General features: G+C 49.8%; 1 protein-coding gene across 1 annotated transcript in view; it reads right to left on the reverse strand.

The window, feature by feature from the left end:
• Window positions 1-5,098: 5,098 nt before the first annotated feature.
• Window positions 5,099-24,995, reverse strand: part of KCNQ5 (potassium voltage-gated channel subfamily Q member 5) — a gene marked incomplete at both ends in the record, with an annotated part of 576,625 nt that continues 556,728 nt past the window's right edge. The window contains 3 exons of the mRNA XM_079716089.1: window positions 5,099-5,941; window positions 8,378-8,504; window positions 10,839-10,970. Of these exons, the coding sequence (XP_079572215.1) occupies window positions 5,099-5,941; window positions 8,378-8,504; window positions 10,839-10,970 (1,102 nt within the window). The remainder of the gene's footprint in view (window positions 5,942-8,377; window positions 8,505-10,838; window positions 10,971-24,995) is intronic.

The following is a 24,995-nucleotide window of genomic DNA, read 5'->3' on the forward strand; positions in this document are numbered from 1 at the left end:
CTTGCCGTGCTGGTCATGGGAGAGGCTCACTTCTGTTCCTGAGGGGGAGATGCCGCAGATACGGGGAAGGAGGGGGTCGGGATCCAGAGCAGGAGAATTAGTCGTCCCTAAGGGAAGAGCTCCCCTGGGGAGGGGCAGAGGCATTTCCGCTCCTGAGTCCTGGAAGCAGGAGGTGGTGTTGCATGTGGCCCGGAGGCCTCGGCGAGGAGATGCAGATACGCAGAAGCATCTGTTGACCTGGGCTGCGTGTGGTGTGCTGCCTTCGGCACGGGGGCTGCCCCCAGGGGAGGGTGCGAGTACCTAGTTCCTGGGGTCGCGGGCTGGGCAGGGTTTGGCAGTGCAGGAAGGTAGTCACACCACTGTAGGGAAAGCAAAGGGGAAGTAGAAGCAAGTAATGGAAAGAGATGGGCCTCACTAAAGAAAAAAACTAGCAAGCAGGTGAGAAGCTGAGAAAGTCGGTGACAGTGTGTGGGGACCCTGGACCCCGATGATTAGCCCGGAGCGCACTGGACTTGAACTAGGCAACAAAACCATGATAGGAATGAACGGGCCATGGGAATGGGCAAAGAGACATATCACACCAATGTGCCTTGGGTTTTCTATTTATTTATTGGAACAGAAAAATTGCCCTTCACCAGTCTTGTGGTGCTGTGATTTCAGGGCAGTGCATAGTCTGTAGGTTGCACGTAGTGTATCTGATAAATTCCTGCTTGGAAATGTAGTAAAAACCTCAATGACTTGGAGTGAGGTAGGCCAGAGGGTGAAGTCCTATTGTAACTAATTAACATGTTTTAAAAATTAAAGAAGCAATTTTTATTTGTACCAGGTGCTTGAAGTAGTCGAAAGCAGGGTGATGAAGTGGGCACTTCAAGGTCTGGGAAGCTACTTGTACCCATGATGAGGGTAGAATAATTGTACGTATATTTTGCTTTTAAAGGCGGGACTGAGAGAGGCTGTAAGGTAGGTGCAAAAGCGTTTGGAAGCTGTTTACGTTTTTGGGTTGGTCAAGCAAGCACGTTCCAAGTTTGCTGATTATTTTCACTCGTCTCCGGAAGGTGACGGGACAGGCAGGGAGACCTGGGTGCGCTCCTCAGGGACATGGGGGGAGGCCCCTCACGCGACAGCCCCTCATATCCTTCCTCCTGCGTCTAAGGCGGCTTTCTTAGGCCTTTGTTGCTTTGCGTTCCAGAGCTCTAACATTCTGAGCCTCCTTTCGAATAATTCCACTGCAGTTAATGATGCACACCGTGCAAAACTGCTAGTGGAACCGAAGGAGCGGGGGTGGGGGGGTTCTAGGGCAGAAGGGAAAGATCCCTTTGGGAGCAGACGCCCCCTGGTTGGGCAGCGCTGGGTAGGTGCTATACAAATGGTCATTCTGAGCAGCCAGGGGTTCCAGCATTTGGGGACCTGCTGGTCCCCACTTCTTAGCACTCGTTTAGCAAACCCTTTTATTATAGCTAACACAAGGCTCATATGCGCAGGCATCTGTCTTGATATATGAAATAAAAAACATATACAAATAAATATTCAGTATAATACCAAGTACATTTTTCTTATGATACCCTCAGCAACATTTGCAAATCTCTCCTCTTCCCAAATTACCGATGGTTTCTTCATCAATACTGGAAAAAGGTAATTTTAAATTTCAACCCCAAATCTGTATACGATCAGTTTCATCGACTGCCACCCGGTTTGTTCAGAACAAACCAGTTAGTACGAGATGAAAGCAGTCACACTGTTTATAGACATCTTTTCAATGTTTTACTTTAAAACAAATAATCCCAGTAAAAGAGAGCAAAGGAAATTACATTTGAATGGTAGCTTGAAATGGATATGATATTCCTGATTTATTTGTTTTCAGGAAACAGACAACTGCATTGTCATACACGACTTCCAGAACTGCTCACTTAAATGCACATAATTATATTAAATTAAGTTTCTCTTACAAAAACACAACCATGTCATTTTAAGGCAAAAAAATAGCTTCTGGGGAGATAAGTTAACATTTATGATATTTTCTCAATCTGGATGAAGTGACCTATTCACTTAGTTGCTCAGTTGCATCATTCCTTATAGTTTGCTTTGCAAACAGGCATGAGAATTAGTCACTTTGTGCCTGATTTCCTCCTCTCTGTTAGACTTGTTTTACTGGCAGATTAAGAACGTTCAGAATCACTGAGCCAAGGGGAGGCAAGAAAGGCACCTTAGAACAGGAGATAAAGACTTAGAAACTGTCAAGTGTCTTCTTTAAACAAAACTTGCAATCTACACATGTTAATTTAGTTGAACAGAATGCAAACATTTAGATCAGACAGAGCAAGATTTCTCAGTTCATCTCCTAGAAGGGATGTTTGCCATGAAGCGTTAGCTTGATCAGCCCCACGAACTGCAGAAGGCAGACGAACACGGACTGAGAAAGCCGGCGGCTGATCAGCGCTCAGCTAAATTGTGCTTCGAGACGCCGTCTGGGGTTGACCGAAGGGACTTCGCTAAGTGTAAGTGGGAGGCCCCTCTCAGCCCCACTGGGAGGAAGAGAGCAGACACAACCCTCCAGTTTTCACACAAGACAACCGGCTTTCGACATCCAGGACTTTTTGCGCTCTAGGGTAAGACAGACACAAAATGGTCATGGCTTGGATGTATGAAAGCTTTTCCTAACATGATTTACCACGCGGGGCTGTGGGTAACCCTCAGTGATGGGCTTAGGTGTCTGAATCCTCTGTCTTCAGCAACGCCGGATGAACTGTACTGTGTCTGAGGCCTAAAGGGGCCAAAGGAGGGGTCCCCCGTACATTCAGAGTTCCTGCTGCCAGTGGGGTTTGACCCGGACAGGGTGTGTCCAAGACTCAGTGCTACCTGAAGGCTGCTATCTCCTGCCTCTTCCCCGGCTGACACCTGGAGAGGCCTGCCGTGCATGGCGGGGGTCTGGCTTCGGGTCAGTGGAGGGTGTGTGTGTGTGTGTGTGTGTGTGTGTGTTCTTGTGTACAACCTCCTTGGGAGGATGGATCACAACTTGGAGTGGAGACATGGGTAGATGAAACATTGCATTTAATACTTTACTAACACTCTATGTTTCGAAAATGAAAATAATGGCTTCGAAAGCTTGAGAACCTCTTCTTAACTGGAGTGTAAAATTTAGACTTTCTTCTGCATATCTCCAGCACCCAAGCACACTCTGAATGACACGCTCTGGGGGAGTGTGCTAGGATCCCGGTAGGGCGAGAAGAGGAATCGTGCCAAATTTCAGTGCTTATCAAAAAGGACAGGGTCTTAAAAGGCTGAGAAGCACATTTTGGGTGAGTGGAGAAGCGGTTTACTTGGGGATGTCGGCTGGTGAAGTCCAGAAGGGAACTTGTGGCAGGGAGTCCATAAGCCTGTGGAGAAGAAAAGTCGGGGGGAGTCTGGGGTGGAGAAACCCGGCTGGGGAGAGAGTTGGGAGGGACTTGGCGGGTGCCAGGGCATCTTCTGGCCTCTGGGTGGCCGGCGAGAGCCCTGCTTGGTCCTCCTGGCTGCTGGGAAAGTTTTCCTGGAGGCAGCACCACCGCCAAGGAAAAAACTCTTCCTTTTTAAGTCCTTCCGTGGTGAGAGTTTAACCAGTGTTCTCTCGCTTCTCCTGGCCCTTTGGGTGCCGTGACCTTGACTGAAGTTCTGACGGTCTGGGCTAGCGAGGCTGGTTTCTAACAAGCGGTCAATTTTGCTTGCTTTCTGGTACATACATTTCTCCTTTGGTGTCCCTTGGTGTTTTTGCTGCCAGGCTATATTATTAAGTGTTTTGATTCGCAGACCCTGCCAGTGTTACCTGACTTTGAACCATAAAACGTTTGTACCAGGAAACTGAGCCAGTAATTTCAGATTGGGGGCAACATTCTTGGGAAGAATAGAAAATGTGTGCTACAGTATAAAAAGTAAAGGATGTTTAGTTTTAGCCTTCCATATGCAAAATGTACTACCTAATAGCAAAAAACATTCAGGGCATATTAAAAAATAAATGCCTTTCAAAATTCACTGCTTATATATAAGAATAAGGGATGTTTCGGTAGTTGAATTCCTTACCAATATTCGTTTTCTAAAAAATCAAGTTCTTTTCTTTTGGTTTGTTTCCCTCCCTCTCATGGCCCTGGAGGGGGAAGTCATTTTCTTGAGCTTCACTTGTTTCCCGGTGTCGTGTCTGGATTCTTTTCAAGCCTTTCCCATCCCCGTCTCACTCACACGTCTGCTCCCAGGATCCTGCATGTGTATCAGCCGTGGGAAGAGCCTCTCACACTTGCCTTTAGTGGAGAGCGCTGCAGGGCACACAGATCAGCCCTGCCCAGCCGGCTGTCCGCTTCTCAGGACTTGGTTTGCTTGTGTAGCAGCTGATGGAGCGAGCCATCAGGGAATACGTTTCCACTGAAGTCAAATGTGTCAGAGTCAGCCTATTTGCCCCACTGGCCTTGAATTTCATTGTTTGCACATTTTCTAACCGAAGAACATTCTCGTCATAAGGAACATGAAAATGACGTGCAAAGTTGCTGGCCACAGCCTTAAGTCACCAAAAGCACACGAATTGACATTCAAATGACATTAATAATAAAATGCCTGAATAGGAACGGGTTGGCGAGTACGTCTCGGACAGGCAGCCGTGTCTGTGATGCCCCAACTCTGCTTTACTGGACACCCTATTAGCAGCTGATACTATGTTTATGTGTACGCACGTCATGGCCTAATTCTGAAACTGTATTCTGTGTTTTACCACAAAGCAGAAATGCCTGAAATTTGAAGGCGCTTACTCCCATCATTTCAAAAGACAGAGTCCAATCTTATAAATGACCTGACCTTGACATTTTCACACACACCACAGCACCAGCAGTGTTGATTTCTCAGGAGTTTTAACTCGAGGTACCTTCCTGAATGAGGGCTAATGTTGTCCTACCTGGGAAGTTCAGCCGTCCCCTGAACATGCACTGTCATGCAATTAAAAGGTAACGGGCTTGGAAACTGCCTTTCCTGCTCTTCCTGATTCTTGGGCATTCAACTTTTGAGAAGGGCTTCCCGAAGAGTTCATGCAGCGGACATGTATGGCTGAGAGGCTGCGGGGCAAGGGAAGTGAACGAGGGCCTCATTTCAGCCTGGCGTGGGCCCGGCCGAGGGCCTCCGCAGCTCCCGCCACCGGGCCCGCGCTCCGAGATGATCGGGATCGTCCAGTCCTGAGACAGTCCGACGCCAGGGCGGGTTCCCGGGCCGGCGGCCCCGCGTCCAAGGCGTCCGACCCGGTCTCCTCCGGACCCGCCTCCTCATCAGTTATAAACAATTTGGATTCCCTCCATTTGGGGTAAAAATCTTGGCTGCCCCTGGAGCCGCTGGACTCGCTCCCCGACAGCGGCACGTCCAGGTCCTCCGCGGACCGGATCAGGTTCTGCACCGACGCCGACTTGCCCCGGTCCTGGGCCGCCGCGGGCCGGACGGACAGCAGGGCCGCGCCGTCCAGGTCGAGGCTCTGGCGCAGTGCACGCTCCTTGGCGGCCTCGAGGCGGGCGGAGACGTCAGGGAGGCCTTCGTGCGGGCCCGCGGGGCCGGGGACCAGGGCCCCCAGGGCGGGCAGCGGGGCCGGGATTTGCAGGGTGGCGGGAGCCGCCGGCCGGGCTGCGCCCACCCCCGCCGTCGCTGGACCGTCCCCCGGGCTTCCGGGCCCCTGGGCCGCCGTGGGGCTCAGCGCGTACAAGGTCTGCGCGCCCAGCTCGCTGGGCGCGAGGATGAGCTGCAGGCCCCGAGTCAGGCCCGCGCTGGCTGAGCGGGGCAGGCGGCCGCCGGGCGGGGCCAGGCTCTGATAGTCCGAGGTCTGCTGACAGTCGAAAGGCGGGGTCTGCAGGGGGGCCAGCGCGAGGGCTGACGCGGAGCCTTTCCGCAGGGCCTGCTGGTAGATGTCCAGCAGGCAGTCCAGCTTGGCCTCGATGGACTGGACCTGAAAGAGGGGAAAACGTACACTGTTGATAAGAATGTAGAAAGCAGTCCGGCTGTGCCTGCACAGGGAAGTCCGGAGAGGCGAGTCGTACGCAGTCCTGACTCGGCACCAGCTCCGGATGCCCCTTCCAGCCGTGAGGGCGGGAACGGAGGGCTCAGAGGCGGGACGCTGCGGCGTCCGTCCGCCTGGTCTCCACCGGCGCCCTTCTGCCTCCCCAGCCTTTAAAATTAATTTCCAGGGGCTTCCCTGGTGGCGCAGTGGTTAAGAATCCGCCTGCCAATGCAGGGGACACGGGTTCGAGCCCTGGTCCGGGAGGATCCTACATGCCACAGAGCAGCTAAGCCCGTGCGCCACAGCTACTGAGCCTGCGCTCTAGAGCCCACGAGCCACAACTACTGAAGCCCGCGCGTCTAGAGCCTGTGCTCCGCAACGAGAAGCCCCCGCTCGACAAAACTAAAGCAAAGCCCACGCACAGCAATGAGGACCCAACACAAAGATAAAATAAAATAAATTATAAAAAGAATAAAATAAAATGGATGTTTCAAAAACCATATAAGCGCTGTACAAAGCAACTTCCAGACCCTCCTCCCCGATCAGGTTGCCCTTCCTCAGCCTCTTCCCTGAAGACATTCTGGGACTTTACTGCTGCCTAGCAGGGAACTTATTCTGGAAGAAATCAAGACCCTAGATACTGGGACTTCCCTGACGGTCCAGTGGTTAAGACTCTGCGCTTCCACTGCAGGAGGCCCGGGTTCCATCCCTGGTCAGGGAACTAGATCCCACAAGCTGTGCGGTGCAGACAAAAAAAAAAAAAAAAAAAGACCCTAAATATCAACCTAGGTGATTCTAAATTTAAAAATAAAGGTATAAAATGCTTGGAATATTTATATTAAATTGGGGGAGCATTTTGATTCCTAAAAACTGTCTTTGTATGAAACGATACACTCTCAGGGTCAACAAACATTCAGTGCACTACCATAGTTATTATGCTTTTTTTTTGACATAAGAGACAATGAAAATAACCAAAACACAAATAAAAACTAGATCTTGGTTATTCTACTGTTGGAAATCTATAGTTGTTTGCAGTTCGAGTATTAATTGATGTGAGGAAATTTTCTATTTCTTATATGGAAATCCAGGTGTTTTAGAGAAACACTGTCTATGCATAAAGAAAATTTATTTTATTTGCTCTTTCTTGATTTTATTCCTTTTAAAATCTATTACTCATTAAAATACATCCAACTGCCTATAATCAGTTTTGATTAAAAAAAAATTCTGGCTACTTCACTCCTGTTAGAATGGCCGTCATCAAAAAGATAAGAGATAACAAATGCTGATGTGGATGTGGAGAAAAGGGAGCCCTCCTGCACTGTTGGTGGGAATGTCAACGGGTGCAGCCACTGTGGGGAACAGTATGGAGGTTCCTCAGGAAATTACAAATAGAGCTACCACATGATCCAGTAATTCCATTGTTGGGACTATACCCAGAGGAAACAAAAATTAACTCGAAAAGATGTCTGCACCCCCATGTTCACAGCCAAGACTCAGAGACAAGTGTCCATTGCAGATCAATGGATAAATAAGTTGTGGTGTGTGTATATATATATATACACAATGGAATATTACTCAGCCATTAAAAAACGAGGAAATCCTGCTATTTGCAACAACAGGGATGGACCTTGAGGGCATAATGCTAAGTCAAATAGGTCAGGCAGAGAAACACGAATACTGTATGATCTCACTTATGTGGAATTTACGACAAAAAACAACCCCCTTCCCAAACACATAGAAAAAGGGTCAGATTTATGGTGACTAGAGGCAGCGGGTGGAGGGAGGGGACCAGAGGCAGGTGGCCGGAAGGTACCGATTCCGAGTTACAGATAAACAGGTGCTGGGGGTGTGATGCACAAGGGGATGACTAGAGTTAATATTGCTGTGTGGTACCCAGGAAGCTGTTAACGGAGTAGATCCTAAGGGTTCTCATCACAAGGAAAACAAGTTTTTTTCTTTTTGTGCTTTCCTTTTTATTGTGTCTTAGGTGCCTTTCCAATGTAAGGCCTTTTTTTTTTTTTTTGGCAGTATGCGGGCCTCTCACTGTTGTGGCCTCTCCCGTTGTGGACGCGCAGGCTCAGCGGCCACAGCTCACGGGCCCAGCTGCTCCACGGCATGTGGCATCTTCCCGGACCAGGGCACGAACCCGTGTCCCCTGCATCGGCAGGAGGACTCTCAACCACTGCACCACCAGGGAAGCCCCTATTGTGTCTCTATGAGATGATGGAGGCTAACTAAGCTGACTGTGGTCATCATTCACAGTGTATGGAAGTCAGACCATTATGTTGTATGCCTTAAACTTATACAGGGATATGCATCAATTATACCTCAATGAAACTGGAGAAAAATCTGGCTAAAAAGTTAAGCAGTTTAGTTGAGCTGTACCTGTTTTTCAACCTTGACCACTCGGCCGAGCATGCTGAGGTCATCTGTGGTCTCATGTTCTGCGGTTATTTTCTCTCTGCTCTTCTTATCTGATGTGATTTGCCCTTTTCCAAGAATTTGATCCACACTAGCAGAGAAAGAGATCTGATTATGAGTGCTGAAGGTGGACACTGCCCTAGGCTGGAAGGAAGGGTTTTGAGAAGAAAAATACAATTATCTCTATTTACGTAAGAGGAAATAAAAATGAACTTCTTCCAGTTGACATGCTTATTTTCTTCACATGAAAATTACACGAGGTTAATTTTCTCATTATTCTAGTCCATGATGAAATCACTTATGGCTGATCTTCTGGAGGCAAAAATGTCCTAAACTACCAAGTAATTTGTCTGTTTCCACCCCTGACCAGGTGTTTCTTGAATTCAACCACTTAAAAATGACAAAATCATAATTATGACTATTTCATGTTAATAATAGAACAGATTTTTCAATGACCATTTATCATACGTCTGACATATGGAAGATAAGCAGATAAGAAAGCTGTAGTCTCCATCTCAGGATTTCTAGTTGGACAGTATACACACATCACATAAGCAAGAAACTCCAGATTAGTTCTGCAAATCTTGCAGCAGTTGAACTTTATAGAAACATTGGGAGGGAACTATACTCAATATTTTGCAATAACCTATAAGGGGAAAGAATCTGAAAAAAAATAGATATAAATGCATATATAACTGAATCACTTTGCTGTACACCTGAAACTAACACAACATTGTAAATCAACTATACTTCAATAAAAACAAAGAAACAAAAAAACCAATTGAACAAACATATGTTAAATGAAAAAATCCTGTTTGTAATGTTATGGCATTCTCTCCAGGTCAACTGATTTCTGGAAATTATCAATTTAGTTTAAAGATATTTTACTTTCAAAAACATTAATTCCTTCACCCTCAGAAAAATAAAACTTTACTAGAAAACCATAAATAATCATAGGAATAAATAACAGGATCCCAATTTACATTTAACCTTTCTTTTAAATGATTAAATGGATGCTATTTATGTAAACTATTTCTACAATGCAGCATGAAATAAAATTTAAATTGCAGATTTTACAGTGTATTTTAACTAGTGACCCTATCACTATGAAGAAAAATAAAAGAAAACCAATTACATTTGTAATAAACAAACAAGCAAACAAAAACGTTGGGAGCCTTAGGTAGTTCTATGAAAGGACTTGGAAAACCTTGGCTACCTGGGCAGAGATTGTAACAGGATCACAGGTGATTTAAAACAATTTCCAAGGAGACCTAGTCAGCCTAAATTGGACTTACTTTCTTCCTTTTTGTGTGATTTAGAACTGAATTATAAGGAATATTGACTCAACTTTCCAGTTTACTTTGTGTGCACAGGAGTACAGGCAGTCATGACATCTAATCTATTCAACTGCCGCTCTACAAGGACTGGGTCATTTGTTCATCTCTGGGTGCCCAGGGTGCCCGGCACACATTGCAGGTTCAATACTTGCCTGCTGAATGAATGAATGAAAAAACTGTGATTTCTGTAACTAATGTTATAGAAATCAACAGGTGTTTTACTAAGGGCCTAGTATATGCCTCACCCTGGGCTAAGTGTGCTCTTGGCATAGACAAACATTGAAGACTCAGTCCTTGTGTTTTAAGAACTGTTCAGTCGAATGCTGGTAGTTTGGGCCTGATAGTGAAGCAAGATTGTTAAAAAAATGAAACTATTTTGGCTTCAAGATGACACAATCAAACATGTTTGACATAACATACTGAACTCATTTCTTTCAACCACTAGAGAAGATGCTGCCTGTAAAGACGGTGTGTATCTAGCCCCGTGCAGGACAGGCATGAAGGGACGGGCCCAGACTTGGTCCAGGACCAGGGGGACAAACTTCCCACAGGGAAGCAGTATAAGAGCCAACCCCGCGTTTCCCAGTTTGACTCTCCGGCACAGTATTCCAAGGTGAGGGGTGCTTTTACTCCCTGCAGTGGACTCTACTCGCTTTAGGGGGTCAGAGGAGGGACAGACCTGTGGGCTGGATGGTGGGTCAAGTTTAACGAAGGAGAAAGACTAGCTCTTCCCTGAAGGATGGTTAGGATTCAGGCGATAACGGAAACGACAGCAGCGCCCACCATTAACATTCCCCGAGTGCTCGGTGACCCTGCATTAACTCATTCAATCCTCACCACGACCCTAGGCGGCCACTGCCAATACCCCATTTTCACAGGTGAGACACTGAGACACTGTCGATACGTTGAGGCTTTTAATGTCCGATTTACATTTAAATAAAATCTATGTTTCAACGCAAAAGTCCAGCTGTTCACTAAAAAAAGAGTTAGAAGCATGGAATTCAAGAGTTTTCTCTACTAGGGAGACGTTCCTCCCAGACAGTTTCTGTGCCTGTTCCTGTAGAACAAGTAACCCCCGCGTTGCTCACCGTGTTTGCAGGCTTTTAATTCTGCACAGCATGTCCAGGTGACCAGCAGAATACTGTTCGATGACGTCTTTTACGTCATACGGGCGTAGTGTCTCCTTAAACTTCCGTTTTGCAACGTGAAACTTCATAATTCTGTAAGAGGAACATACTACATATGAATCATCATAACTTCACTAAAACAAAGTCACCCAAATGGCTCACTAGTATACAGAAGAAACTCTGGGGGAGAAAACGTCACGCATCAAATTATTTTAAGCTCCTGCAGAAATGCAACATGAAAGCCCGAGGTTACAGTGGAGAATTTAAGAATATCTCCTGTGAGGCACAGCTTGAATGTAGAAAAACACACTAAAAAAGAGACTAAACGTTAATACTTAACTCTTGCACCTTTTTAATGTCCATTGAAACCCTGAATTAAAATCAAAGTCAAAATGCAATTCTACCTTTTCCATGTAACCCCAAGAAGTCCAAGATCAACACCTAGTGAATGCATCCCTATAAAAATATGAAAGTAGTTAAAATGGTCTTTTATGTAACTATATGCATTTTTGAGATGCAGATGTGCTACAAAACTCTCATTCTCTCTAGGGAAATGTACATTTGTATAGAAATTTATGAAAAATTTCATAAATTATTTCTGCAGAATACTGCTCAATTAGCTACCCAAGGGTTTTTTTTTTTTTTTCTTCCAAACATAACACACTCATCAACTAAGCTGGATGTCTAAACTCTTCAGAGCCAGAGGTTTTATTTATTTATTTATTTATTTATTTGGCCACACCAAGTGGCATATGGGATCTTATTTCCCCAACCAGGGATCGAACCCATGTCCGATGGAAGCATGGAGTCTTAACCACTGGACCGCCAGTGGTTAAAAAGACCAGAGGTCTTTTTAATTACAATGTCTCCCCCAACATGGACTCCGTGTTTTAAAACAATATTTCGTCAATAAATTTCATGATGTCATGAACAGCTAAGCTGCTTAAGATAACCAGTTACTGCAATAACTTGATATAATTCCTGGGGAAAGCAAAGAAGCACAGCATTTTAATGAATCTGTGCAGCCTTACTGCCGGTAAATGTTAAACTTGTTGGTGTTTATTCAACTATTAATTGGCTCATAGACTCTTATTATCACGCTCATGGGTCCCAGGCTGCAGATCAGTCAACTAGGCTCTATGAACCAAACTTTATTGTTCCTTGGAGGAAAGGGGGAAGATTAGGGACAAATGTAGCGTTTAAGTGGAAAATTACCTATCCTAAGTGATAGCTGATTGCAACAAACCCAAACTGTTTTACTGGTTATAAAGCCCCAAACTCGATCCTGGAATTGTATTGTTAACTTCAAACTGATTGTCTCCTAATCAGCCCTGAATCACTTGTCTTTAATATTCTTTTTTCTTTTTTGTGGTACGCGGGCCTCTCACTGTTGTGGCCTCTCCCGTTGCGGAGCAGAGGCTCCGGACGCGCAGGCTCAGCGGCCATGGCTCACGGGCCCAGCCGCTCCGCGGCATGTGGGATCTTCCCGGACCGGGGCACGAACCCGCGTCCCCTGCATTGGCAGGCGGACTCTCAACCACTGCGCCACCAGGGAAGCCCTGTCCTTAATATTCTTACCCCCTTTCTCTACCACATGGTTTTCCCTGGCCCAGTGGGTGAGCATCACGTTCCCCAGCACATCCTGCAAGGCCGTGGGTGGCGTGGCGTCTGCCCACCCCTGTCACCTCATCCTCGTCCACTTGCTCTTTGGAACTCGAGGACTTTCCTCTTCTTCCTGAAATCCTACAGGATACTGAAGACTCGGTTCTAACGTCGCGTTTTTAATGGAAATTTCTGCGATTGTCTCCAAGCAGTTAGTCACTTGTCTATTTTTTTTTTTTTTTTTTTTTTTTTTGCGGTACGCGGGCCTCTCACTGTTGTGGCCTCTCCCGTTGCGGAGCACAGGCTCCGGACGCACAGGCTCAGCGGCCATGGCTCACGGGCCCAGCCGCTCCGCGGCATGTGGGATCTTCCCAGACCGGGGCACGAACCCGTGTCTCCTGCATCGGCAGGCGGACTCTCAACCACTGCGCCACCAGGGAAGCCCTAGTCACTTGTCTATTAACCTTCGTTTTAGTAACTAACATGCCACACTGTGATTACTTGCTTATATACGGCCTCCACCAGGCTGTAGGAGGTCCTTGACTGCAGGGCTGTCTCTGTCTGTCTGGAGGCTCCGCCTGGCCAGGGAAGGGGGTGACGCGCGGAGGCAGCGCCCCCCTTCTCCCCAGACGTTCGTCCATCTCCACCTGCTCTTCTGCCTGCAGCCCCACGCCAGCCCTTCCAGATTCTCTCGTCACCAAAGTGCTCATTTCTCAGAGGTCTGTCTTGGCACGCTACCCAAAATGCTAACTGTTCCAGGTTCAGCTCAAGCACGGACCTCTCGAGGAGATTCACTGAGGTCAGAAGCTGTGTTTTTCATCCCAGCAGCTCATAAGATCCCTGGCAAGGATCGGCCATTCAGTACACGCTCGCTGAAGAAACGGATGAGGACCAGCTCCTCTTTGGTCGCCCAAAGCTGTTTATGCTGTTCTGTGCCAAGGCAGACTCCTGACACCTTCTGAACGGAACAGATCTGAGTCCTTCGAGGCGCATTTCGGGGAGACCGTAAGACTCTGACTCTCTTTCGTGAATACCAAAAACTTTCTAAAGTAAAACAAGTTTGTGTATTCATGAATAATTAGGACCCTGCCTGACTCAGAAAAGATTCCTTTAAATAAAGATGCTTCTGAAAACCACGAAAATATAATATTCCTTTCCCTCAAATTACTAACGTAATTAGGATTTCACAGAACAACTAAATCACAAATTATAAGATAGCATTATGAGGAATTAAGGAGAAAGGAAAAAACATTGAAAGTCAAGGAATAAATGACACCATAAGCCAGCAAGTACCAAATGTAAAGAGAGTGCTGACAGCAAAACGAAACTGTCCAAGGTGAGGAAGGGAGGGCCTGGTGGGAGAGTAGTTCAGTTGCTGAACGAGTTTTATGTATCACAGGACCATCAAGGACACAGGGATGAACGTATGTGGTTAAAGTCTAAACAGAGTATAACCTCAGTTTTCTGTTCCTAAGAGCCTGCTGTAGATGCTTCCACAACTCCTGCGTGCCAGGCCTGCTCCAGGAGGGCGAGGATGGGAGGCGTGCTCCCTGCCCATCTTGGCCACTGTCTGATGACCCTTCTGAGCCAAGACCCCGGTCATCAGGGCCGGGCGATTCGAGATGTTCATACCATCCGGTCACCTCTGCTTCCCTCCCTCCACCCAATCCCCTCGGCTTTCCAGGGACTGCGCTCGGTTTTCGTGGTTGAAATCAGAAGGTAGAGAGTGGAAGATCTGGGAGACTAAGCTAAGCCCCCTCACTTCCCCGGTCCCGCTGGACGTCTACAATGGCTTCTGTCTCTGCCCACAACGAGCTTGACCCGAGTGCTCAGGGTCCATGTCCTGGACACGGAGCTGGACGGTGGGAAGTGAAGGCCTCGTCCTCCCACCCCACCCCGCCGCCTCCTATGGGGTGGGTCTCCCATCGCTGTGCCCTTGCTGAATGGCTGGCCCTGCCCTGAGCCCTTTGCCTCCATTATGTCAACGTGAAGCCCTAAGAGTTTTCCACCTTTGATATCTGGGTGTAGCGAGGGCTCTGGAGGTCGGGTAACCTGTCCAAGGTCACACAGCTAGTACGAGGCTGGTGTTGCTGATACCCCCACTAAGCTTGCACCACAGGGCAGGTCTTGGGCAGGCACACTTGTAAAGGTTCAGGGGAATGTGCAGCTGTCCACTGAGCTCCTCCCGCCTCCTCTGTGTGCCCTCTGACCCTCACACAAGTCAACCCGAGGCCACGTTAGTCTATTCACCTCACCGCCAGCCCTGTCCTCCCAGGGGGTCCAGTGCACTCTGCCCTTGAACTGGCCCCCTTCCTTCTCCCCAAGGCCCCTCCCAAGAATCAGGCCTGGGCCCATGTGGGTTCCCCACCCCTCAATAATTGTAAAGTTTCCCCTTTTGTCGCAAAGTCTAGGGGTCCTCTGCTTACTTTACCCAAGTTGTAGGATATACACATTGGTCTCATTGGTCATTGGTTTGCTTTACTGTGTACGTTTCCCAGCCACCAGCTGCCCACGACGCACTTAGCTTCTGCGAAGTGGAGTCAGTAGGCCGTTTTCTGCTTATTCGCAGGAAGAAATGAAGCCCAGAGTTCAATAATTCTAGATTTCAGGAAAGACATGAAGGTGATGACAACCGAGGAAACTGTCCAAAGTGGCTATTAGACTATGAATTTGAAAGGCCTTTTAATTCTTTGATTTTTTTTCTCTCCCAGACCATTCCATGTCAGGTACTAAGCCTTCTGACTACATGGTGAAGGGAAAAGATGAGAGCTGGGGTTGGAGACCCCCGAGTTGGGAGGAAGCTTGGTTCACACAGGCAATCCTGAATGCTATGTATCTCTGCCCTCCTAACGCAGCTGGATGTAAATCAGAGGGACCCAAAGTCTAGACAAGGGGTGGAAAGTTCTTTCTGTGAAGGGCCAGGCTGTAGGTCACATGATCTCTGCTAAAGCCACCCACGTCTGCACTGTAGCATGACAGCAGCCACAAGCAGTACGTACACAAGAGAACGTAGATGTGCTCCAGTAAAACTTTATTTACAAACACGGCATTGGGTTGGCTTTGGCTCCACCCTGTGGTTTGCTGACCTCTGGTGTAGACACAAGGAAATGCCTTGAGGCCAGGCAGAAAAAGAGGCCAAAAACTTTAATGGACGTTTATAAAAGAAGTTTAATATGATCTATGTATTGCCTGGTAGAAAGGAGTGTTTGGGCAAATCATTCCGGAGTAAAATTCAGACCTTTAGAGTACATTTAGTGATTAAAATGACAACACTGCCAGGCGGCACTTGGCAGTATAGCCTGTGAGATGGGGACTCTTGTCAGCCCCAATCTGCAGATAAGGAAACTGAGGCCAAGAACGGTTAAGTAAGTCGCCTGAGGTTAAACAGCTGGTATGCGTGGGGTCTGAGCCAGTGTGGCTCCAGTGCTGAGCTCTTAATCACAATGTTTACTATTGTCTTAATGTTAAGATGTTAATATTTTAACACAAAATAACCGCACGGAAGAGATACTTTGGTATGAAAGGGCTCTTTTTGCTCGCACGCCTGGCACACAGTGAATGGCTTGTTCTTACTGGTGCTGTTGGAAGGGCCTTCGGAGGAGGACAGAAGGCGGGGCACTAGGTTGCACTCTCACTGTCTTTTCCTCATGAGGGCAAACTGCACCCCTGGAGCTAATACAGCAGCAAAGGGCAAAAGACCCTGAAGCCAGCCTCCTCCGATGCTGCGGGTACCTAAGAGGCTAGGCATCCCGGAGGAGACCTACGTTCGAAACAGACATGCTCCGCTGTGACCGCTAGAGGGGGCCAGAGATTCGCCACAAACCTCAACTGGCAACTGGCTTGAAACGGAAGAAATCTGCTCAAGCAATTCTCTGAGCACGAAGAAATAACCAAAGCGAAGTTAAACCCCGGGTGGAATATAGGCTATATATACACACAACACATGTGCACTTACAAGGAAGTGTGGGTGCATTTGTTGTGCTGCCACTAGTTACAGAATCTCGCAAAAGTCTTGTCCCAGGCCTCTGAGTCAGGGTAGAAACCCTGCACACGAATATGCAGAGATAAGAACGGCTAGAAAACAGAAGCGGCGGTGACTGTGCCACCACCAGACAGATGGACGGGCGGCCGACAGCCAGACCTCGTGCGGGCGGAGGGCTCAGCCGACTGAACCAGGGAGGCAGCTTGATGGGCTTTACGTAAAGGCAGCAGAGTCCCCAAGCCCCCGCTGCCCCCTTGCCATCAGCCAGGGAGCCTAAAGCACGCCGATGCCTGGCTCCCACTTCCAGAAACGTTATTTAATTGATCCAGAGGCTTTATAAACCTCGTCGGGTGATTTGGAACCTGCAGCCCAGGTTGAGAACGACCGACAGGCGGTGGGACTGGGGTGGAACTGGGCTGGGTTAGGACGGCCTCCACACGAAAGCGTGACGGCGGGTCTGTGTCATCTTCCTAGTCACACAAATCGTGCCCACGAGGCAGCACGTCCGTGTGCCTGGGTGTCAGACCCCCCAGTCACACACCCCGTGCTTCCTGCCTCCGCTTCCGGAGTAAGACCCGAAGTTCCACGCAAGAGCCAGCTAACAAGTCCCATTAGCTTCTCAAGGAAGCAAGTGCCGGGTGACGGGTCCATTCATTCTTTCAATAAATAGTCATCGAGCTCCTACCACGGTGTGTGTGGGGGCCCTGGCTGTGCTGCGAAGGAGCTGCAGAAGCCTCCAGGGACCACGTGGTCCCCGTCCATCCCTCTGCGGTGTCCGGGTGGGAGGAACAGTCCCCTCGCCAGGAGCTCTAACAGGACTCAAGAGCCCACGTGCCCAGAGCCTGGGGCCCTGGATGAGCTCAGGGTGGTTGCTTCCCTGCGTGATGCTGGAAAGAGGGACCGAATCAGCCACTCGTCACACATTCACTAAGCGCCTACGACGTGCCAGGCTCCGTGCTGGAGGCCGGGGATCGGTCAGGAGGGCAGGCAGACAAGCAGGAGAGGAGTGTGTACCCCAGACTTCTCCTGCATGCACCCCCATCTCTGGGGAGAGATGGTCAAATTCCTCAGGGCTCAGAAATGGCCGCCTGATGTCCTAGACCTCATGTTTTTGGTGTGGATGCGCCCCACTTCATGTCGGTGCGTCCTGTCCGTCACCTCTACTGATGAGTGTTCCATACCCAACCCACCTCTTTCGCTGTTCAGCAAATTCAGTCCCCTGATTCTGACTCCCTAGGAGAGATACAGCATCCGTCCGCCTGAAAAGGAGGGGCCCGGGGCTCGTCCTGCAAGTGACCCAGGGCCTCTGGTCGCTGACTCCCTCCCGAGGTAGCCCTCTCGAGCCTTTTACAGTCCAGTCAAGGGGTGGTGCTGATCACGGGGCAGATTCGGCAGCCAACTAGGCTTAGAACTTGATAATGTGGGTCACCACCGAAGGCGTGTGGATCACTAGTTGGATGATTCATTAATGTTATTTTCCTGTTAATACATAATCATGGGCTTCCCTGATGGCGCAGTGGTTGAGAATCTGCCTGTCAGTGCAGGGGACACAGGTTCGAGCTCTGGTCTGGGAAGATCCCATATGCCGCGGAGCAACTGGGCCCGTGAGCCACAACTACTGAGCCTGCGCATCTGGAGCCTGTGCTCCGCAACAAGAGAGGGCGCCATAGTGAGAGGCCCGCGCACCGTGATGAAGAGTGGCCCCCGCTCGCCGCAACTAGAGAAAGCCCTCGCACAGAAACGAAGATCCAACACAGCCAAAAATAAATAAATTGATTAATAAATGAAAGCTGAGCTGATGTCCTTCTAAAAAAAATACATAATCATGACTCGGTAATACAGGTCTGCATTTGTGTATATGGTATCTAGACTTTGACACTCTTCGAAACTAGTTATAGAATCGCATACCAAAACTCCTTTACCATCCTGTCATCTCAGACTGGGCTACTAGCCAGCGACTAAGGAACCCCAGGGCTGCCCGGATGCGCTGGCCAGTCTCATTTTCTTGCTTTCAGCTCTTGATAGAGACGTAAATTAGCCCCACTGTATACAATCTACCAGATGTCGTCACTAAAGGGGCAGGCAGATACCTCCCTTGGCTGACTTAGGGGTCAGGAAAGTTCTGTGGTCACATTGTTCCCATCACTGGGAGTAGCGTTTTTCTTCTAATGCTTAATATTGTTTTATATTCAGGAGTAATAAGTTCTTCTGTTCATTCTGTTTGGTCTTCTTTTAAAGAGATAAGAGTAGTAAAATGCAAGTAAGAACTGGATACAAGCAAGTCTACAAATGGGTAACTTTCCTTCCTAGGATTTTTGTGAGCACTAACACGGTAACTACATTTGGGCATTTTATTTTCCTAGGAGTATAAAATCCTGTGTAAATTTTAAAGTGTGAAACAAATAAGTAAATAAACAAAGTGCCCATACATGCTGATTGCTCTTGAATAGTTTTCATCTCAGCAATGAATAGGAGATTCAGTTTAACTTATACCCAAATAAAAGGTTAAAAAGTAGATGCTGCAAGGTAAGTGTGTTTTCGGTGAACACACTGGTTTAATGCAGCCTCAGGGCAAAATGCGGTCACAAGCAATTATCTTCAAAACAGAAACAAACAAAAAGAATATTCCAGGGCTTCCCTGGTGGCGCAGTGGTTGGGAATCCGCCTGCCAATGCAGGGGACACGGGTTCGATCCTTGGTCTTGGAAGAGCCCATGTGCTGAGGAACAACTAAGCCTGGGAGCCACAACTACTGAGCCCACGTGCCACAACTACTGAGCCCGTGTGCCTAGAGCCCATGCTCCGCAACGAGAAGCCACCGCAACAAGAAGCCTGCGCACTGCAACCAAGAGTAGCCCCCGCTCGCCACAACTAGAGAAAGCCTGAGCACGGGAACGAAGACCCGATGCAGCCCAAACTAAATAAATAAATGTATATATAAAAAAGAATATTCCAGGGAGTATATTAGCTGATTAAAAAAATCTCATAAATGATCCATAAAATGTTCCCCAGCAGCGTCCTGTACTGTCATGTGTCACAGACTTGGCTGTCCAGAATGACTACATAGCGACTTGCAAACAAAGACTCACCATCTCTGCTAAAACAGCAGAGGCGCCATCAGCCAAGTTAGGGACTGGTGATGATTAAAGAGCTTGCGGATTTAACAAACCCCACAGTGGCAAACATGTGCCTCTTCTTCTCCGTTTGCGGGGTATTCTTGCCTGAAGGGTGAAGTGAGGTTTAAGAAGGAAGCAGAGCTGAAAATACAGTTTAGAGGAGAACGTGCACGCCTCCTGGAGCAGGTGGAGCACAGGGCGAGAAACCCCGAAAACCTCGGCACTCGCGCCGGGCGACAGCAAGGCCCGCTTTGCCCACCCTCAGAAGCTGACAAGTCATCGGCGGCTCTGCGCTTGACTGATCAGACCCGAGCGATTTTAGAAGAGCCGATGATGAGTCTTTGCTAGTTATAAAGAAATTCTTGACGCCTCACCTATGCTCCTATTAGGGTGAAAGATTCTCATAGGTAGTTTGAAAAAATAGCTTTACAACCTGGCTTCAACCTTTTTTTTTTTAAAATTTATTTATTTATGTTTGGCTGTGTTGGGTCTTCATTTCTGCGTGAAGGCTTTCTCTAGTGGCAGCGAGCGGGGTCCACTCTTCATCGCGGTGCACGGGCCTCTCACTGTTGTGGCCTCTCCCGTTGCGGAGCACAGGCTCCGGACGTGCAGGCTCAGTAGTTGCGGCTCACGGGCCCAGTTGCTCCGCGGCATGTGGGATCTTCCCAGACCAGAGCTCGAGCCCGTGTCCCCTGCACTGGCAGGCGGATTCTCAACCACTGCGCCACCAGGGAAGCCCCTTGGCTTCAACCTTTTTTGCCTCTACTGAGTTTTTCTCCAAAGCTCCCGGTGACTTCCTTGGTGCCGCTTCCCAGGGACCTCCTGGAAAGGAGTACGTCCCCTGCTCTTCTGACCTCCAGCAGCCTTTCACACGGTGGACCCGCCTTCCTCTCCCAACGCTGCGCCGGGCCGTCCTCCGCCCCGTCTCCTGGTCCCTCTGTCCGGCTGCCCCGGGTCCCTCTGGATCAGCGCCTTCTCTCTTCCACAGCTCCTCACGGTCCCTGAGCTGGAGATTCTGTGAGGACCACCGTCTCTCTTGCCTCCACGCTTTCCGGGGGATGCTTCTGGAAACCATCCACGTCAGCGCTGACGACCACCAAGGCTGTCCTGGCTCCAGGCGTCTCTCCTGGGCTTCAGATGCAGGGCTCCACCTGCCTGCTGGGCAGCGCCTCCAGTGGCACTCGCAGCAGCGCGCCGTCTCCACCCGCCCCAGCCCGGGCGTCCGGCTCACCCTCGACTCCTCCACTCCGTCCTCGCCAACCATGTTAAGTCCAAACCCCGCTACTGTTTCCGTCGGAAGAGCGCCGGCGTCCCCCCTGCTTCCCTTCACCGTGACTGCGTGGCCCCGGCGCCCGCAGATCCAGGGCTTGTGACAACGAGTGTCCCCTCTTCCCAGCCCGCTCCGCGCTGCAGTCAGAGTCACCGTCCTGAGTGCGGGAGCGCAGCGCCGGCCTGGGGGGGTGACTTCCGCACGTGCGCCCTCCAGCTCTCCGGCCTGGCCTCTCCTCCCGCGTCCCCTCCCCGCCCCCTGGCTCTTGGTCACTGCAGCCGCCTAGACACACACGCGGGGCCCGCACGACGGCCCTTCCCGGCTCCAAGCAGGCCCGCCCCCCTTACTGTTTGCCCCTGTGCCCAGCGCAAGGGAGAAGTGATACATCTTGTTTCAGCGCAGGATCCGACCCCCTGGGAGGGTCTTTAACGGGCGTCCTGAGGCCCGTGTGGATGGGGGCGGCAGAGGAGAGTCACGCCCACCTCTCAGGCCCACTGGACTTCGCGGGACGGCGCTGCGCGGCAGCGAGTCACCCACAGGGGCTGTGGGGACGCTGCCTCGTGCTGCCTCCAGCCCCTAATGGCGGCGGTGCTCTGGGCGAGTCCTCAGCGCAGGGCCTGCTGGGGAGGAAACTGCCAGGGGAAACGGCGGGCGCTTCCCGGGGGAGGGGGTGGGTGCAGGCAGGCAGGCGCGCCCAGGTGCGAAAAAGGAGCGCTCCTTTCACGTGGGCCGCGCCGGCAGGGGGAGCTCAGAGGGGAGGGGTCTGGCCTGAGCGGAGGATGGGTGGGGGGGGCGGTGCCCAGAGCCCTGGGTCCCCACGCTGCCTGCCTCTCGGCGCTCTGCACACGGTAACCCGTGAAATCCTCACCGCAGCCAAGGTCAGCACCATCCCCGTCCCCACGTCACGATGAGGAAACGCCACAGAGAGGCGATGTGAGTTGCCCCAGGTCGCACAGCGGCACGTTGGGTTTCTTGGACCACCTTCCTGAGCAGCCCTGGGGGGTGCGGGGTGGGGCAGGAAACATTAGCCAGTGAGGCCTCGTAAAGTCAGGCTGCAGCTTCAAGGAAGGACTGGGAGTCTGGGGTTAGCAGGTGCAAACTGTTACCTACAGAATGGATAAACAACGGGTCCTAGGTCCTACTGTAGAGCACAGGGAACTATATGCAGTATCCTGTGATAAACCACAGTGGAAAAGAATATGAAAAAGAATACATATATGTGTATAACTGAGTCACTGTGCTGCACAACAGAAATTAACACAACATTGTAAATCAACTATACTTCAATAAAAATAAATGAACATTAGAAAATGAGATTCTCTGAGTTTTCACCCCAGACCTCATTTATTCATCCGATTCCCTGGAAGGCTGGGTCTGCCTGGGGGATAAGAGGTCACATCCAGGGAGACACAGCAGGGGGGTGCGGAGATTACAGCGCAGGGCTACCAGGAGATGTAAGGAACAGGATACACCCCGCAGCTTCTGGGCCAGCTCTCCTACACATACTGAGTCATCTCCACCGCCCGGTTTCAGTTCTCCTCACAAGGAGAACGGGTTGCACCGTATTCTGACTCATTTCTTGCCGACTGACAGAAAACACAGTTATGTTGAGAGCCACTGTTGCTGAGGATCTCGTTAGGAGCGGCCCTGACCCTAGATGTAGTGATTCTAGGAAAAACTACCTGTGAGAAGCAGGCAAGCTTCGCCCACAAGGTTCCCACTGACCAAGCTGTTTCCCCAGCCTCCCAGGCCTGTACACAGCCCTCGCGTGCTGTCCTGCTGTGCATAGCTGAGAATTTATCCAGCCCTTGCCATGCGGTGGGAAAACAAATACAAACATCTCTTTTGTATTTTAAAAAATGATTATTCCAAGACCCTTTTATAAATGTAGAGTTGTATTGACTATGACCTTTAAAATTTATTATTTCAAATACATGAGCATATCTTAATTTTTGCGTGAAAATTTGCCCAAGACTCACACTTATGTAGTGTTTCCACAGTGCCAAGTGCAAGCTTGAAAGGTAAGCCAGTCAACCTCTTCAGATATTCCCGGATGTCTGATACTGTGAAGGATTATCCGCGTAACTGATGGGCTTATTTTTAATCTGAAAATTTTGATATTGTGCCTGTTGAAGCCCCAGGACCTCAGGATGTTACTGGCTTTGGAGATGGGGCCTTCAAAGAGGAGAATAAGTTAATATGAGATGTTAGCCCAGACCCTAACCCACTCTGACTGCTGTCTTTATAAGAGGGGAAATTTGGACATAGACACATACAGAGGAAAGACCACGTGACGACACAGTGAGAAGGTGGCTGTCTGCAGGCCGAGGAGAGAGGCCTCAGAAGGAACCAGGCCTGTGAACACCTTGATCTTCGACTTTGAGCCTCCAGAACTGTGAGAAAATAAACCTTTGGTGGTTAAGGTTAAACCAATTGGTGGTATTTTGTTATGGCAGCCCGAGCAAGTGAATACACCATAATACAGGGGACCCTGGAACAACACAGGTTTGAACTGCTTGGGTCTGTTTATATGTTCATTTTTTTCAATAAATATATTGGAAAAATTGTTGGAGATTTGTGACAATTTGAAAAGACAAACGAACTGTGTAGCTAGATATGCTGAAAAAATTAAGAAAAAGTTAGGTATGTCATACATAAAATATATGTAGATACTAGTTGATCTTTACCTAAGCATGAGTGATATTTAACATAAAATTAATAATGTGTTAGGGGACCCTGGGAAGATGGCGGAAGAGTAAGACGCAGAGATCACCTTCCTCCCCACAGATACATCAGAAATTCATCTACACGTGGAACAGCTCCTACAGAACACCTACTGAACGCTGACAGAAGACCTCAGACCCCCCAAAAGGCAAGAAACTCCCCACATACCTGGGTAGGTCAAAAGAAAAAAAGAATAAACAGAGACAAAAGGATAGGGACGGGACCTGCACCAGTGGGAGGGAGCCGTGAAGGAGGAAAGGTTTCCACACACTAGAAGCCCCTTCGCGGGCGGAGACTGCAGGTGGCGGAGGGGAAAGCTTCGGAGTAGCGGAGGAGAGCACAGCAACAGGGGTGCGGAGGGCAAAGCGGGGAGATTCCCGAACAGAGGATCGGTGCGACCGGCACTCACCAGCCCGAGAGGCTTGTCTGCTCGGCCGCCGGGGCGGGCGGGGCTGGGAGCTGAGGCTCGGGTATCGGCTTTCAGTCGGAGCGCAGGGAGAGGACTGGGGCTGGCGGCAGGAAGAGAGCCTGAAGGGGTTAGTGCACCACGGCTAGCCCGGAGGGAGTCCGGGGAAAGGGTCTGGAGCTGCCGAAGAGGCAAGAGGCTTCTTCTTCCCTTTTGTTTCCTGGTGCGCGAGGAGAGGGCATTAAGAGGGCTGCTTGGGGAAGCGCCGGAGACGGGCGCGAGCCTCGGCTAAAGGCGCGGACCCCGGAGACGGGCGTGGGACGCTGGGGCTGCTGCTGCCGCCGCCGCGGGGCCTGTGTGCGAGCGCGGGTCACTGCCCGCCCCGCCTTCCGGGGGGTCTGTGCACCCCGCCACTGCCGGGGTCCCGGGACCCGGGGACGGCTTTCCCGGGAAAGCGCACGGAGCGCCTCGGTCTGGTGCAACGTCACGCCAGCCTCTGCCGCCGCAGGCCCGCCCCACACTGCGCGCCCCTCCCTTCCCTCTGCCTGAGTGAGCCAGAGCCCCCGAATCAGCGGCTCCTTTAAACCCGTCCTGTCTGAGCAAAGAACGGACGCCCTCCGGCGACCTACGTGCAGAGGCGGGGCCAGGTCCAAGGCTGAGACCCGGGAGCTGTGAGAGCAGAGACAGGGAAATCTCTCTGTGCAGCCTCGGAGGCAGCGGATTAAAGCTCCACGGTCCACTTGATGTGCCCTGTGTCTGTGGAGTGCATGAATGGACAGCGAATCATCCCAAATTGAGGAAGTGGACTTTGAGGACAAGATTTAAGACTTTCCCCCCTTTTCCTCTTTTTACAACGAATTATCCCAAATTAAGGAGGTGGACTTAGAGAGCAAGATTTCAGACTTCTCGCCCTTTTCCTCCTTTTACAACGAATTATCCCAAATCGAGGAGGTGGACTTGGAGAGCAAGATTTTTGATTTTTCCCCCTGCTCTCTTTTTGTGAACGTGTATGTGTAATC

The sequence above is a fragment of the Hyperoodon ampullatus genome, assembly GCF_949752795.1.
Source record: "Hyperoodon ampullatus genome assembly, chromosome: 12".
Taxonomy (NCBI): domain Eukaryota; kingdom Metazoa; phylum Chordata; class Mammalia; order Artiodactyla; family Ziphiidae; genus Hyperoodon; species Hyperoodon ampullatus.